The sequence below is a fragment of the Terrapene carolina genome, unplaced genomic scaffold, assembly GCF_002925995.2.
Source record: "Terrapene carolina triunguis isolate 2854851 unplaced genomic scaffold, T_m_triunguis-2.0 Scaffold171, whole genome shotgun sequence".
NCBI classification, from domain to species: Eukaryota; Metazoa; Chordata; order Testudines; family Emydidae; genus Terrapene; species Terrapene triunguis.
Genome location: NW_020664522.1, coordinates 4312239 through 4327669, shown reverse-complemented (window position 1 = coordinate 4327669; position 15431 = coordinate 4312239). Strand labels below are relative to the sequence as shown.

The following is a 15431-nucleotide window of genomic DNA, read 5'->3' as shown; positions in this document are numbered from 1 at the left end:
GCAGGCTGTTCCGAAGCATCCTCTCCTTCTGGCTCTCCGAGACCCTCAGGAGGGTGATGTCTGGCATGACGCCCTGCTTTGAATTAGGTAGGGGAAAGTTAGTATTGGGACTGCTTGCCCGTTCCTTTACAGAACTGCAACCGCCGGTTTACAGCCACGCGGTTTACAGCCGCGAGTGGCTGGGACAGGGGCAGAGTTCATGCTTGCAGGATTGCTGCCAGCAGAGACTCGCATTGCTTTCTATGTGAAAGGAGGCCAGTGCCACTCTTAAAGTTTTAAGCAGCCACAAGTCTACGGCTTACCATGTTTGCCAGCTAGACAAAGTCCAGTGTCCTGCCCCGCTCCTCAGCTCGCCACAGCAAGACCGCAGGCACTGTAGGCGAGGGCCGAAAATTCGACCTTGTCCTCAGTGCGCGTGTGATAGGTGCTCTGCATGGTCTTGTTCACAGAGAAAGACTATGTTCTCTGTTCACAGATACATTGATCTGTCTCAGGAATTCACTCCCTTTTTCCAATTCCCACAGCCACATCTGCCCAGAGGCTAGCGCACATTAGGAGGAGGAAGAAGAGGACACGGGAAGACATGTTTGCTGAACTAATGGGATGCTCCCGAGCACAGGCAGCCCAGCAGACACAGTGGAGGGAGAACTTGTCCCAAATGCACCGGGCAAACATGGAACGGGAGGAGAGGTGGCGACAGGAGGACCAGCAGGCGACTCAAACGCTGCTTGGACTAATGAGGGAGCAAACGGACACGCTCCGCCGCCTTGTGGATGTTCTGCAGGACCGGAGGCAGGAGGAGAGAGCCCCGCTGCAGTCTCTCTCTAACCGCCCTGCCCCGCCACCAAGTCCCATACCCCCCTCACCCAAAGTCCAAACACGGAGGGGCGGCAGGGGCCGTGAAAACTTTCACTCCACCCCAGCGGACAGCTATAGCACTAGAAGGCTCTCATTCCCCAAAATCTGAAAAGTCCTTTCCTACCCGCCTCACACAAGACCCCGTCCAAGTTTCACCCCCCCGTTCCATGTGTGGTTGTTAATAAAAAATACGTTTCTGTTCATTACTGTTTCCATCCTCTTCTTTTGGAGGAGAGTCTGTCTGAAGGGGGGGGAAGGGGCTTGGTAATTAGACAGGACAGTCACCTTTAGCAGGGGGCAGGCCCAGCAGCAGGGCACATACACAGTGCAGTGACTAGTTACCCTGGTCAGTCTGGGAGGTGGCTTTCATGTTCTGGGGTGGGGGGGTGGGGTTGCTCTGTGACTTTGTGGCGGGGGAGGGCAGTTTAGAAGCATCATTAGCATCACAACACTAAACCCAGGTTTAAAACATTCCCGCGAAAACAGTAATGAAGACAACGGTGTTCATTAGCAAAACAGAACAGATTTTATTTTTTGGGAAGGGGGTGAAGGGGGTAACTGGGTAAAGAAACGGGGGCAAGTTCAGCCTCTGTGTCCACAAACTTAAAAGTCACTGGGTATCCTGCTCAGTCTTGAAACTGGCTTTCAAAGCCTCCCGGATGCACAGCGCGTCCCGCTGGGATCTTCTAATCGCCCGGCTGTCTGGCTGGGCGTAATCAGCAGCCAGGCTATTTGCCTCAACCTCCCACCCCGCCATAAAGGTCTCCCCCTTGCTCTCACAGAGATTGTGGAGCACGCAGCAAGCTGCTATAACGATGGGGATATTGGTTTCGCTGAGATCACAGCGAGTCAGTAAGCTTCTCCATCTCCCCTTGAGACGGCCAAAAGCACACTCCACCACCATTCTGCACTTGCTCAGCCGGTAGTTGAAGAGTTCTTTTTCACTGTCCAGGGCGCCAGTATAGGGCTTCATGAGCCAGGGCATTAGCGGGTAGGCTGGGTCCCCGAGGATCACTGTAGGCATCTCCACATCCCCAACAGTTATCTTGTGGTCCGGGAAGTAAATACCAGTCAGGGCTGCTCGCATGCGGGTGTCCTTGCGCTTCAGGGCAGGGGACAGCAACTCACAAAGTTCCAGGAAAGTCCCCTTCCGCATGCGAAAGTTTCGCAGCCACTGGGATTCATCCCAGACCTGAAGCACTATGCGGTCCCACCAGTCCGTGCTTGTTTCCCGGGCCCAGAATCGCCGTTCAACAAAATCCACATGCCCCATTGCAAACGTGATGTCCTCAGCGCTGGGTGTCGTGGTTTCTGACAGGCGTGTGCTACTCTCGGAGTTCAGGTCCTCACTCCGCTGCCGTAGCCTCCTCGCCTGATTTCTCTCTATCTGCCTCTGTGAAAGGTGGATGATGAGCTGCGAGGCGTTGACAACGGCCACAACTGCAGCGATGGTCGCAGCGGGATCCATGCTCACGGTGCTGTGGCGTCCGCGCTGTCACTGACCAGAAAAGTGCGCGAACTGATTTCCCGCCGGCGCTTTCAAGGAGGGAGGGAGGGCGGGAGTGACGATTGGATGACGACAGTTACCCAAAAGCACCCTCGAGACATTTTTTTCCCCCAGAAGGCATTGGGGGCTCGACCCAGAATTCCAATGGGCAGCGGGGACTGCGGGAACTGTGGGATAGCTGCCCACAGTGCACTGCTTCCAATGTCGACGCTTTCCCTGGTAGTGTGGACTGACAAAGTCGAATTACTGTCCTTAGTGTGGACACACACGTTCGACTTTCTAATATCGATTGCACATATTCGATTTAACTAAAATCGAACTACTCTCGTAGTGTAGACATACCCATAGACACACATATAATAAGAGACAGGCCTTGCTCTGAGGTGCTGAGGGTATGGCAAGGGAAAGCTGTGATTGGTTGTTAGCCCATGCTGAACCCATGTCACCATCTCTACACTGCTATTGTTACCCATGCTAGCTAGATTAAACCTAGGACAAGTATGCCTACCTATGCTACAATCACACCTTCCCTTATAGCATAGGCATATCCTTTATTTATAAATAGACAAGATGTAGGACTAGAGAAAGCAAAGTATTATCATCCCCATTCTGCAAATGGGATCCAGGCAGAGGGAGGTTATTTAACTTGGCCACGGACACACACAAATTCTGCAGCAGAGCCAGTGATTGGACGCAGATCTCCTGAGTCCCAGTCTAGTGTCTTAACCACAAAACCATCCGTTTTAGATCTGAAGGTGGCCAAGAGGTTTTCACCATAAATCAGGAAAGAGAGATTCTCCTTGTGATAAGTACACAACTCCCACTGATGCTAAAGGGAGCTGAATACCTGGATCAGACACATGCAGTACAAGAAACATGATTAAATCATTCACATATTTGATTTTGTTTCACTAGCATTCTTTGAAAGGTCTGAAATACTGAAGTTCAGGGAATGTTATATAGTGGACAGAGTCAGAACTCTCTGTTTCTATTCTTAGCTTTGACATTGAACTAATGACACTTTGGGAAAAGTCACTAGTTTCTCTGCTTCATCATCCATAAAATGGGTATAATAGCACCTCTCTCTGAAGAAAGCAATTATTAATTCCTGTCTATGAAACATTTTGATGTCCTCATATTAAAGGGAGGGATATGGTTCTTGGCCAGTATGTTTTCTGTTCCATTTGTTATTGTCTCAAGAGTTTATGTTAATATGGGATTTCTCTCCCTCCCAGGTTTGTTTCTTTTTCTGAATCCCAAGTCATAATTATTTGTTTACGACATCAGTTTGTTGCCATGGGAATGGCTGTGCTCATGTCATAAATTTAGTGTTATGACAACTGCTCCCTAGAGAATCAAGCAGGGAGAACAAGCTGGCTATGAATTAAAATATTTAGAAATTAGAAATAGTACCAGGAGAAATAAAAAACCCATGTAGAATCAATTGCTTTGTGTTTTGTTTGAGTTGCAGAGGAAGCTTTCCCCAGCGTGCACATCCCTTATTAAAGAGTGATCTCCTTCACGTCAAGGAACACAAACTTAAAGGTGCAATAACATCCTTAGTCTATAGACAGCAATTTAGATGGAAACAAGCACAGCCAGGGGAGACACTAAAGTAAAAAAATATATACAGCGTGAGATTTTACTGAATCGGATTGCTGCCAAATATGGGTTTTTTCCATTATATGCACAGAATAACTTACATTTACACTATATAGCACTTTATATACTGAACGACTGCAGCACGTTTTGCAGGTATATGGCCAGATTTTCCATCAGTTCCCATAACACTCAGGCAACCGCAGTGCAGCCAGCGCTTACATTAATAATTTACAAGCCTGACTTCTTTACTGAAAACTCCTGTCAGACTTTTGAGTGAGTCACTATAACTTTAAGCCTAGGACCAGACTGAAATACTCTTACTCGTATCGAGTAGTACCTCACTTCTTGAATAGTTCCATTGATTTCAGCAACACTACTTGAGGAATGAGGTACTACTCGATGAGAGTAAGGGTATTTCAGTCTGGTCCTAAAGGAACACACGTTTAAAATCATATATTTAAAAAGAAAGTCCTCACCTATGTGAAAAATAGTACCTTGGTTTATCAGAAACAAAATATGTTTTAGAAGATAAATTTATTTGTCAGCATTTATGGCGCCTGTTGGCTTTTCACATCTCGCTCTCATTTTGGACAATGAATAGTAACGAATCCGTTTCCCTTTTGGTCCTCATGCACTAGTATGATGCTGCATTGTTTGTGTTGCAAATGCTCAAGGGGTACGTTTAAACCCTAGCCCTCCTCCAAAAAACAAAACACGCGCGCGCACACACACACACCCAAAAAACCAAACAAACACTAAGCAAACCTACTCCACTGTACTGAAAAGCAAATACCGAGCTAAAGGAATGAAAAGATGTAAAAGGTTTGGTACAGTTTTGTTTTAAAACATACAAAGCTTAAATGCTGCCTGGCAGTGTTTCTGTTATGACAAGGCGCTTCCAGTGACTTCAAGGAGAACTTACACTATCAGGGCCAGATCCTCAGCTGGCATAAATCAGTATAGTTCCACTGATTTCAATGGAGCTCCTCTAACATGCACCAGCTGCAGAGCTGGCCCTCACTAGCTCCGGGGAGACCCTCGGCACTGCACAGGATCAGGTCCAGGGTTCTTTTACAAACAGATTTTAAGAAGCTGTCACTATAATTTGCTCTCTTTGTTTTACAGGGTAGATGTCAAATTAGAGAAGCGGAGGTCTTCTGAAAACATAGCATGGGCAACATTCATGTTTACTCGCTGGAAAAAGTTTTGGAATGCCCCTGTAACAGTATTTATGGGGAATGTTATCATGTATTTTGCTTTTCTGTTTCTATTTACCTATGTCTTGTTATTGGATTTTAAACCACCACCACCTGAGGGGCCTTCTGTTAAGGAGATTATACTTTACTTTTGGGTTTTTACATTGGTCTTGGAAGAAATCCGACAGGTCAGTAACCTCATACATACCTTCACAATACTGTGCTAAATTCAGGTAGTAAGATTCAGAGTTGATTTACAGGCTGTGTAATCCCATTGTCTTCAAGAGGTGAAATGTCAAGGACAGCTTCACAAAGGAAAGCACTGAAAAATGTTCATTGCTCTGCACCTTTTCATTACCCAGAGAGGCTTGTGTATTTCCTCTTCACATACACCCAGCTAACATGCCAGTCCTCCATCACACACAGCTGCAGCTCTACCCCTTATTCTTCCAGGAGAAGCTCCAGCTGCTAGCAATATTAGTTTGCTGATGCTCTGGGATTGCTGAGTCCTTCCTCTGGTCTAACAGCTATCTGTTTACCTATCCTGCTCCGCTCACCACATCCAAGCTCCGTTCCCCCAGAATTGCTAATCCACCCTACTTCCTCCTCTTGGAATGATCCCATCTGCCACTGTTTTGCCTCCCACTTCCTCCAGAATTTTATATATATATTTATATTCAGGAGTGAAGAGGTTAATGAGTTTGCCTCTTAAACAGTTTAACTTTTGTTTTTCTAAAATGCTTTTCAGTTCAGGCCATTAGGTTATGTTTAGATTTTTTTTAAGATTTCTCCATTAATCTTGCAATTGTTTTTAGAATATCCTCAGCTGCCTGGTTTAACAGCTGAAATGGTGTGTCCACAATACTGTAGGGAACCGCCTAGTTTGTATATACACAAATGGCCTCTATTGGGGGGTACCTGGACTGCTTACCTTGTTGTCATAGATCCTGACCCTAAAAGAATTAGTGGGCCTTCTCCTTTAGCTCAAGCAGTAGGGGGCCAGTGCTCCTAAAGTATAAGGATCAGGGTTATAGCCTCGCTTTTACTAGGAAGTTCTGAACGGCCGTGGCTTGCAACATTGTGAAAGCTCGGAGGGCGACCACCAATTTGTCACAAATCAGCTGAGCATATTTTAAAGATGTTATGTCGGACTGTTGTATCCTGTAGCACTAAGGTGATCACAGAGGATGTTTGGGCTGAGGATTGTTTGTAATACAGCCGTAAAGCATCAAGAGCCCAATTTTGAGACAGGGACACCTAAATAAGAGAGCCAACTGCTGTCTGGATGCTCAAAGCTAGTTAGTGGCAGTTTAAGCATCCAGGGTTTGAATACGCTCTTTAGGAGCCCATGCCTGGAAACTGAGATCAGTCTGATTGAAAAGATTTTTATAAAACAGAAACAAATATGGCCAACCCCCAATGTTGAAAAAAAATTGAGTCAGCCTCCAAAAAACTCATGAGATTAATTTAAATATTATGAGATTTTTTTAAAATAATATATGCTGGGTTATTTTCATCTGCTTTCTGGGGCCTGAGCTTCTAGTATGCAGTGAGGTCATGTTTTCAAGCTTTTCTCTATTACCATGGGGGTCAGAAATATACCTTCTTTAAAAAAGAAAAAGAAAAAGCTGAGATGCTCATGTAATCACTTGACTTGAGGATCTGGGGCTTGCAGAAAAACAGGAAACATCACAGGACTCACACTAAAATCACAAGAGCTGGCAAGCTAACACTGACAATTGTTGCTCCCTTGTAGAGTTTCTTTACAGATGAAGACATGAATTTAATTAAGAAATTTAAACTGTACGTGGAGGATAACTGGAATAAGTGTGATATGGTGGCCATCTTTCTGTTTATAATTGGAGTGACCTGCAGGTTGGTATCTTTCAAGAGTTTTGCCCCTGTATCCATTTCATGTGACATGTTCAGATATCTGTCACATGGAGCCAGGTAGGCATGTACTGTAACATGGACTATTCCTGCCACAGTCCACAGAAGGCTCATGCATGCATCTGAGGGAAGGTGCAGGTGACTTTTATTTTTCATCAGTTTTGAGACAGTAGAGTCTATACTGGTGGTAAATTGGGCTGAAAGCACCCCTCTATGAGCTCTAAATTTCCACTGGGCTAAAGAGGCTGTCACGCAGACTACAGAAAAACGTATCTGGCACATAGAAACACTTGCAGAGGGAAACACCATTTCCTCTTTAAGACTACATCAAGTCGATGTACTCACTTATCTCACCTCTCTGTAGCCCTAGTGGTTTATATGGCCTCACCACAGCTGACATGGGGAGGCTGGTGTTCCTGCAGTAGCTGGATGCTGCTCATTGGCAGATGGTACATTTTTTTTACAGTGTGATGGTTGTGGCTCATGTGAGATACAAGCCCTAAGCACACATCCTTTCCTTGCCTAGATTCCACATTGAATCAACATGTATAACTCTAGAAATAAGGTGTCTGGGTGGTGTTCGAGGCTGTTTCATTCGGTCTGTTTTGCAGAATGCTGAACTCAACATTTCAAGCCGGCCGTACAGTACTTGCCATTGATTTCATGGTGTTCACTCTGAGACTTATACATATTTTTGCCATTCACAAGCAACTAGGGCCAAAGATCATAATTGTGGAAAGAATGGTGAGTATGAGCTCTCCCAAAGAGAGATTCTTGTGGATTCTGCAGTGAAACAAACAGAACAAAAATTTGAGCATTATAATTTTAAGGAAGTCAGTGTATAACTCCGCTTTTTTAAAGTCCTCTAGTTTGGCTTAGATTGCAGCATCATTAAGAGCTATCACCAGCAGATGTGGCTCCTCTCAAAGAGGTCTGTAGCACAGATTTTGGATCCAAGTCAGCATTGCCTTGCACCTTGTGTAGTCATTTACCCCAATGCATTTTACACCCAGTTAGCACAGCTGTAAGTGATTATACAAAAGTGCAGGGCAACTGTTAATCGAGCCCTTTGTTTCTTTCTTCTTTCTTTGTTCTCCCCTGTTTTACTCCCTTACAATTTGGGAGGCTGCACAGGGGGATTGCCATTTCTTTCTTTCTCCTTCCCCACTGTCCTGGTCTCTCTTTTCCTGTTCCCTTTCGGTTTAAATATAACTGCTTGTGGGGTTCAGCAGTTGGGGCTCCAATCCTTAGAGGTATTTTGGCTTCTGAGTCCTGTTGATTTCAAGGTGAGTTAGGTGTTTATATACTTTTGAGGAGCTGGGCCTGTGTTCTTTTGGAGCAAAGAATCTGAAATGGGAGACAAGCCAGTTCCAGAAGAACTCTACCATTATGTCAGTGGCAGGGAGGAACATATCCCTTTAGAGATAATCTGGGTTAGTGCCTGGCGGAGGTAGGAGCTGCTTTCTAACCATAATTTATAATGAGAATGTGTTAGTACTCTGTGTGTTATAAGGCAGAAGTGTTGATACAGTGTTTTCATTTACTACCCTACAGCTGCAGGAAATGTACAAAAGCTCCAGTTACTGCACGTGGGTACAGACCTGAACAGTTTGGTGGTTTTTATTTGGGTATGTTAATCATAGAGGTCAAACAGCACCTGTTAACAATGAACATGGAATTAATCTGACTGTAAATGCGAATATAGCCATGTACAAACATTTGTTTCCCATCCTAACTCACCCTAGGGCTCAGCAGAAACTCTCTTCTAGACAAGACTTAAGATTAATAAACTTAAAAGCTACCAGACTGTTCACATCTGTGCACCACTGGAATAACCGGAACACTTATATCCCATTGCTTGGAGTACCAAGAGGATAAATGAAAACCATGTATTAATGCTTGTGTAGTATCACATACACTGTACTCATAGGTTTTTATTGCAAATTATGCTTACAGAATGCAAGTGAGAGTAACTAACACCTGCAGCTCCCAACTCCTCCAGGCTGAGCACTAGGCTAAACCATCACTATGAACAAGTTTTTGTGCAGGGTCTACTACATTTATAAAAGGGCTGTCAAGCAATTAAAAAAATTAATCGTGCAATTTATCACACTGTTAAACAATAATAGAATACCAGTTAAATATTTGTGAATGTTTTCTACATTTTCAAATATATTGATTTCAGTTATAACAGAATACAAAGTATACAATGCTCACTTTATATTTATTTTTTATTACAAATATTTGCACTGCAAAAACAAAAGAAATAGTATTTTTCAATTCACCTCATACAAGTACTGTAATGTGATCTCTTTATCATGAAAGTTGAACTTACAAATGTAGAATTATGTACAAAAAATAACTGCATTCAAAAATAAAACAATGTAAAATTTTTGAGCCTACAAGTCTACTCAGCCCTATTTTTTGTTCAGCCAATCGCTCAGACAAACAAGTTTGGTTACATTTGCAGGAGATAATGCTGCCCACTTCTTGTTCACGTCACCTGAAAGTGAGAACAGGTTTTCTCATGGCATTGTTGTCGCCGGCGTCGCAAGATATTTATGTTCCAGATGTGCTAAACATTCATATGTCCCTTCATGCTTCCACCACCATTCCAGAGGACATGCGTCCATGATAATGATGGGTTCTGCTTGATAACAATCCAAAGCATGTGGACCGACACATGTTCTTTTTTATGTTCTGAGTCAGATGCCACCAGCAGAAGGTTGATTTTCTTTTTTGGTGGTTCGGGTTCTGTAATTTCCACATTGGAGTGTTGCTTTTTTAAGACTTCTGAAAGCATGCTCCACACCTTGTCCCTCTCAGATTTTGGAAGGCACTTCAGATTCTTAAACCTTGGGGCGAGTGCTGTAGCTATCTTTAGAAATCTCACATTGGTACCTTCTTTGTGTTTTGTCAAATCTGCAGTGAAAGTGTTCTTAAAATGAACAATATATGCTGAGTCATCATCCAAGACGACTATAACATGAAATATATGGCAGAATGCGCGTAAAACAGCCGGAGACATACAATTCTCCCCCAAGGAGTTAAGTCACAAATTTAATTAATGAATTATTTTTTAATGAGCGTCATCAGCATGGAAGCATGTCCTCTGGAATGGTGGCCGAAGCATAAAGGGGCATATGAATGTTTACCATATCTGGCACGTAAATACCTTGCAATGCCAGCTACAAAAGTCCCATGCGAATGCCTCTCACTTTCTCCCGTAAATGTAAATAAACTTGTTTCTCTTAGCGACTGGCTGAACGAGAAGTAGGACTGAGTGGCTTGTAGGCTCTAAAGTTTTGTATTGTTTTGTTTGAGTGCAGTTATGTAACCAAAAAAAAAAAAAAATCTACATTTGTAAGTTGCACTTTCACGATAAAGAGATCGCACTCTAGTACTTGTATGAAGCGAATTGAAAAATACTATTTCTTTTGTTTCAGTTTTACAGTGCAAATCTTTGTAATAAAAAATAATATAAAGTACACTTTGTATTGTATTGTAATTGAAATCAATATATTTGAAAATGTAAAAAAAATCCAAAAATATTTAATAAATTTCAATTGGTATTCTATTTGTTAATAATGCAATTTAAACTGCAATTAATCACAATTAATTTTTTTAATTGCGATTAATTTTTTGGAGTTAATTGCATGAGTTAACTGCGGTTAATTGACAGCCCTAATTTATAATTGTATTAAGTCACAGAATCAATTAACATTTTACAAAGTGAACAAAAGCTCTAGTCTTGAGAAGGCCATAAAATATGAACTTGATCCTGCTCCCATCCATGTCAATGGGAAAAACTCCCATTATCTTCAGTGGTACAGGATTGAGCCCTACATCAAAGAAAGAGAACCGTATTTCACTAAATGATATTGGCTCCAAAGATATATCAAATGGGATAACATCAGACTTTTCCCCTTGAATAGAAAGACAAGCCAAAACTGCTTAACTCCTTATTCGTCTTGCTGTAGCACTAGTGGTTTCTAAAATAGGGCAAATCCAGTTATTTAATGAAATTCAAGTAGCAAATAAAGATCACAAAGAAATATTTCCAGATCATTCACTGCTCCTTTTTAGCAACCGCAACATCACAGTCCCCGTGTATAGACAAATTTGGAATGATCTCAGGCCATAAAGTAAATTGGCAAAAGTCTGAGATACTCCCACTATCTCTTGTCTGTTTTAGCTTGTTTTACTAACTGGAATTTCAAATGATCTCCTGCAGGATTAAAATACCTAGGCTTTCAGCTAGCTGGCCAATCATAAAATCTAATTTAAATGAATCCACAGTCACCACATGAAATTAATAGGCAGCAGTTTTAAACCAAACAAAAGGAAGTATTTTTTTACAGAACACACAGTCAACATGTGGAACTCCTTGCCAGAGGATGTTGTGAAGGCAAAGACTATAACAGGGTTCAAAAAGGAACTAGATAAATTCATGGAGGATAGGTCCATCAATGGCTATTAGCCAGGATGGACAGGGATGGTGTCCCTAAGCCTCTGTTTGCCAGGAGCTGGGAATGGGCGACGGGATGGATCGCTTGTTCTGTTCATTCCCTCTGGGGCACCTGGCACTGGCCACTGTTGGAAGACAGGATACTGGGCTAGATGGACCTTTGGTCTGACCCAGTATGGCCATTCTTATGTACAGTCATTAATGGACTGTTTCAAATCAGATATGGATGGGATGAAATATTTCTTTTCCAATGGGAAAAAGTTATTAAAAACAAATACATATTTCAAGTGTAAGTAAGTATTTTAGGATATAATTACTTTTGCTTCTCTGGAGAAACATAATGTTTAAAAGTAGAGGGTCCTAAAAACTAATCTTCAACCATATTACTCAGCAGAGAAACCCAATCAAAATTTACATGAACCTTGCATGGGTCAACGTTTATTCTAACAGCTGTTCACAATTCTCCAGTGAGTAATGTCATTTGGGATTCAGTGTTGGAATGGGGAGTTTTAGCAGAACATCAGATACTCTTCAGATTATCTTGTTTTCAACAAGGCAGTCAATCCTACTGCAAGGTCTCACAGAAAACCTGTGTTTGAAAACCTCAATAAGGCACATTTTTAATCACGTAAGGGTCAGAGTCTGAATTAAAACATGCCCTTAGCTGGAATGGTCAGCAAAAAGGTCACAAAGGCGAATCCTGATCACAAAACAAGAATAGTATGATGGCAGAGGGCACAAGAATTTCTCTCATTCCACCTCAAAAAATAAGTTCTTAAAGAAACAAGAGAAACCTGCTCTGTACATTAATAATTTCAGTCAACATTTTTTTCTCTCCTTTAGATGAAGGATGTTTTCTTCTTTCTCTTTTTCCTGAGTGTGTGGCTCATTGCCTATGGTGTGACAACTCAAGCCTTACTCCATCCTGATGACAGCCGAGTAGAATGGATATTCAGAAGGGTGCTTTATCGTCCCTACCTTCAGATATTTGGGCAGATTCCACTGGATGAAATAGACAGTGAGAAATTGATTTTTAACTGATCAGACCACCATAGAATAAGTACCATTAATCAGAGCACAGGCATCCAGACTGGGGTTGTCACTTTCTTATCTTTGTCCTGTAGGAAAAAGTCTGCATGTTATGATGTAATGACATTTTGCACTGCAATATCCGGATGTTATAATGTATATTGTCAAGTTGTGCTGCAGCATCTATGCAGGCCTTGTCTACACAGTTAAACCGAGTTAGTTAAACTGGTGCAAACCCTTGGGTTGATACCTTATTTCAATGACTTATTTCATTAAACCTGTTCCGAATTGACTTAACTGAAACCCAAATAAGCCTAATGTAAACTGAAATCAAAGCATTTATACAGCCTTTTGCACCAGTTTAACTAAATCAGCTTTAAGAAAAATCACAGCTTTAGTTAAACCAGTGCAACTCTGCATGTAGACAAGTCCTTGTACTTCAGAGTCACAATCAGGAGGCAGCACCACCTTATGTTCAGAGTGAATTATCCAAAATTGGATGAGGCTGGTAACCGTATGGTCAGGCATTTCAAACAATATACAAAAACAAACCAATTGACCCACCAGAAATAGAAGTACATGAACATAAGAGTACTAGGGTGGCATTACCCATGGAGAAATGGAGTAAATACAGAGTAGGCCATATTCTAAGGACATCTGATAGAATGCTACAGAATCCCCATTCTCAGCAGTGCCAAACATTAACAATATTTAAATTCAAATCAAGCATGAGGAAATAGAGAGTGATCCAAGAGGTACAATGGAATAAACAAAGCAAGCCAGCCTTCTCTCACATTCACCCTGTTTATTAGCAGATGAAAAGATGTCTTGGAGAAGCTGTCAGAGACAGCATGAAAGTCAAGACAGCAGGTTCCTGTGGAGAGTTTTCTCTTGTTAAATGCATACCCAGGAGGTGCCAGCTAGGAGGCAAGAGTGTGGGCGATCACAGCTGCTAAAACTAAGAACTCGAAACTAATTGATAAGAGATTAGAAGATTTACAGGACAGGCTGGGGATGATAGAAAGGACAATTGCAAGTATCTGTTTTCAGGATTCCTGAAAGAAAATTGAAGTTTGAAAATGGGCTTAGATGTTCAATTAATAACTAAAGTTTTAAAAGAGCTTCAAGCACGTTTTCCTGAAAGGCAAAATTCCAAGGTGGTAAACATCGCTGAGGCACTCAGAGGGGGTTTGTTTAAGATGAATTGAATAGTCAATAGGCCTCAATAGACTCCAAAAACCTATTTTTGGACATTTCCTAATGGCCAGTTGTGAAGGCCATCTTGGCACTGGAGGAGCAGCAAAGATCTGTAGCTCTGTCAAGTAAGTCCTGCTGGAGCTGCATATCCCTCACATTTCTACAGCAAGGGCACATTGTATATACAATATGGATGTGTATATTGAACTCATATTAGAAACTTTGGCTCTTTCCTACCCTCTTGTCCACCTAAAAAGTTGAGTCATCTGCTGCTTTCAGATGAAGGAATTATTCCTGTAGCTCAAGCAGTAGAGAGTCATTCTTCTAAGAACTGAAGCTACAAACCTGGCTCTTGGTGTAAGCATCCCCATGGGGTTTGAAGTCTAGTAAACCTGAGACATTCAGAATGTGATTCCCCGGGTGGTTACATCTAGTAGAGATTATATCTCATATTAAGTAATCAATAGTCACTGCTTTTGATTTGTATCTTAACAGAAAATGCATTGTTTGTTGTCTGAGTTTCTCGTTCTTAAAAGAAGACAGGTTAAGGGATGCTAATTCAGCCGTAGTTCACACTCTACTTATCTATGACATATAGTACCTCAAACTTCAGGCATAATGTTAAATTCTTGAGCCAAATCCATCAGCTTGATGGCAAACAAACTGAGAGACTATCATTACCATTTTAATGATTAAACATGGCAGCAGAACACACTATGTCCGCACTGCCATTTAAGGTATAGTTGTAGGGTAAAGCAAACCCATGCTAGCTTTAATCCGGCTTGCACAGGTGACAATTATAGTGAAGATCTGGTGGCAAAGCTAAATCTGCATGGGATGAACAAGCCCACCAGGGACGCTGGGTACGTAACATAAGTTCCTAGCTTGCGCCAGGCTTTGTGCCACCGTATCTTCACTTCTTCTGCTATTTGTACTAGCTCAGTTAAAGCTAGTGTGGGTATGCCTATCCACACTACAATTACAGCTTAAATTGCAATGTAGACATATAAAACTATTGTTTTATTTCCGTTACCTCCCCCCATTGCAGCATCTCGCATGCGTCTTGAGAACTGTACCTCTACCCTGAATAGTCGGCAGGAAAATTCACCATTATGTTCTAATACCTATGCCAATTGGCTTGTCATACTTCTGTTGGTCACTTTCTTATTGGTCACCAATGTGCTACTTATGAATCTCCTGATTGCTATGTTCAGGTAAGTGTCAATTAATTAATTCTGAGATGGGGATTGTGGGGTGGGAAGAGAAGGGTTAATAAAAATGCATGCATGCATACATATACATAAATGCTTCTCTAAGCATTTTGGATCTATTAGCAATTTTACTAATTAGTGGTAATCTTCACTTTGCAGGTAAACTTTTACGATCACACAGTTTTTAATTTCCCCTCTCCCTTTCACTATATCCCTCAAAGGAAAAAAACAAAAGAAACATTTTTTCCTTTTTACCAAAAAAAATCAGGTAAAATCTACATATATACAAATCTGCAGGTGAAAGCAGCTGTACACCTGGCAGACCTGCCCATAGAGGATCCTCTCATAGGGGAATCCCTTGACTGGTTTAGGGGCTGACATAGCCCCTTGAAGTCAATGGAGCTGTGCTGATTCACAGGGCTACCCAGAGGGGGGGGCAAGTGGGGCAATTTGCCCCAGGCCCCGGGCCCCGC

At 42.2% G+C, this 15431-nt stretch overlaps 1 protein-coding gene across 1 annotated transcript in view; it reads left to right on the top strand.

The window, feature by feature from the left end:
* TRPM5 (transient receptor potential cation channel subfamily M member 5) overlaps window positions 1-15431 on the top strand; it is a 92642-nt gene that overhangs the window by 67274 nt on the left and 9937 nt on the right. The window contains 5 exon segments of the mRNA XM_024208914.2: window positions 5093-5351; window positions 6920-7038; window positions 7665-7797; window positions 12365-12539; window positions 14796-14961. Coding sequence (XP_024064682.2) covers window positions 5093-5351; window positions 6920-7038; window positions 7665-7797; window positions 12365-12539; window positions 14796-14961 — 852 coding nt within the window.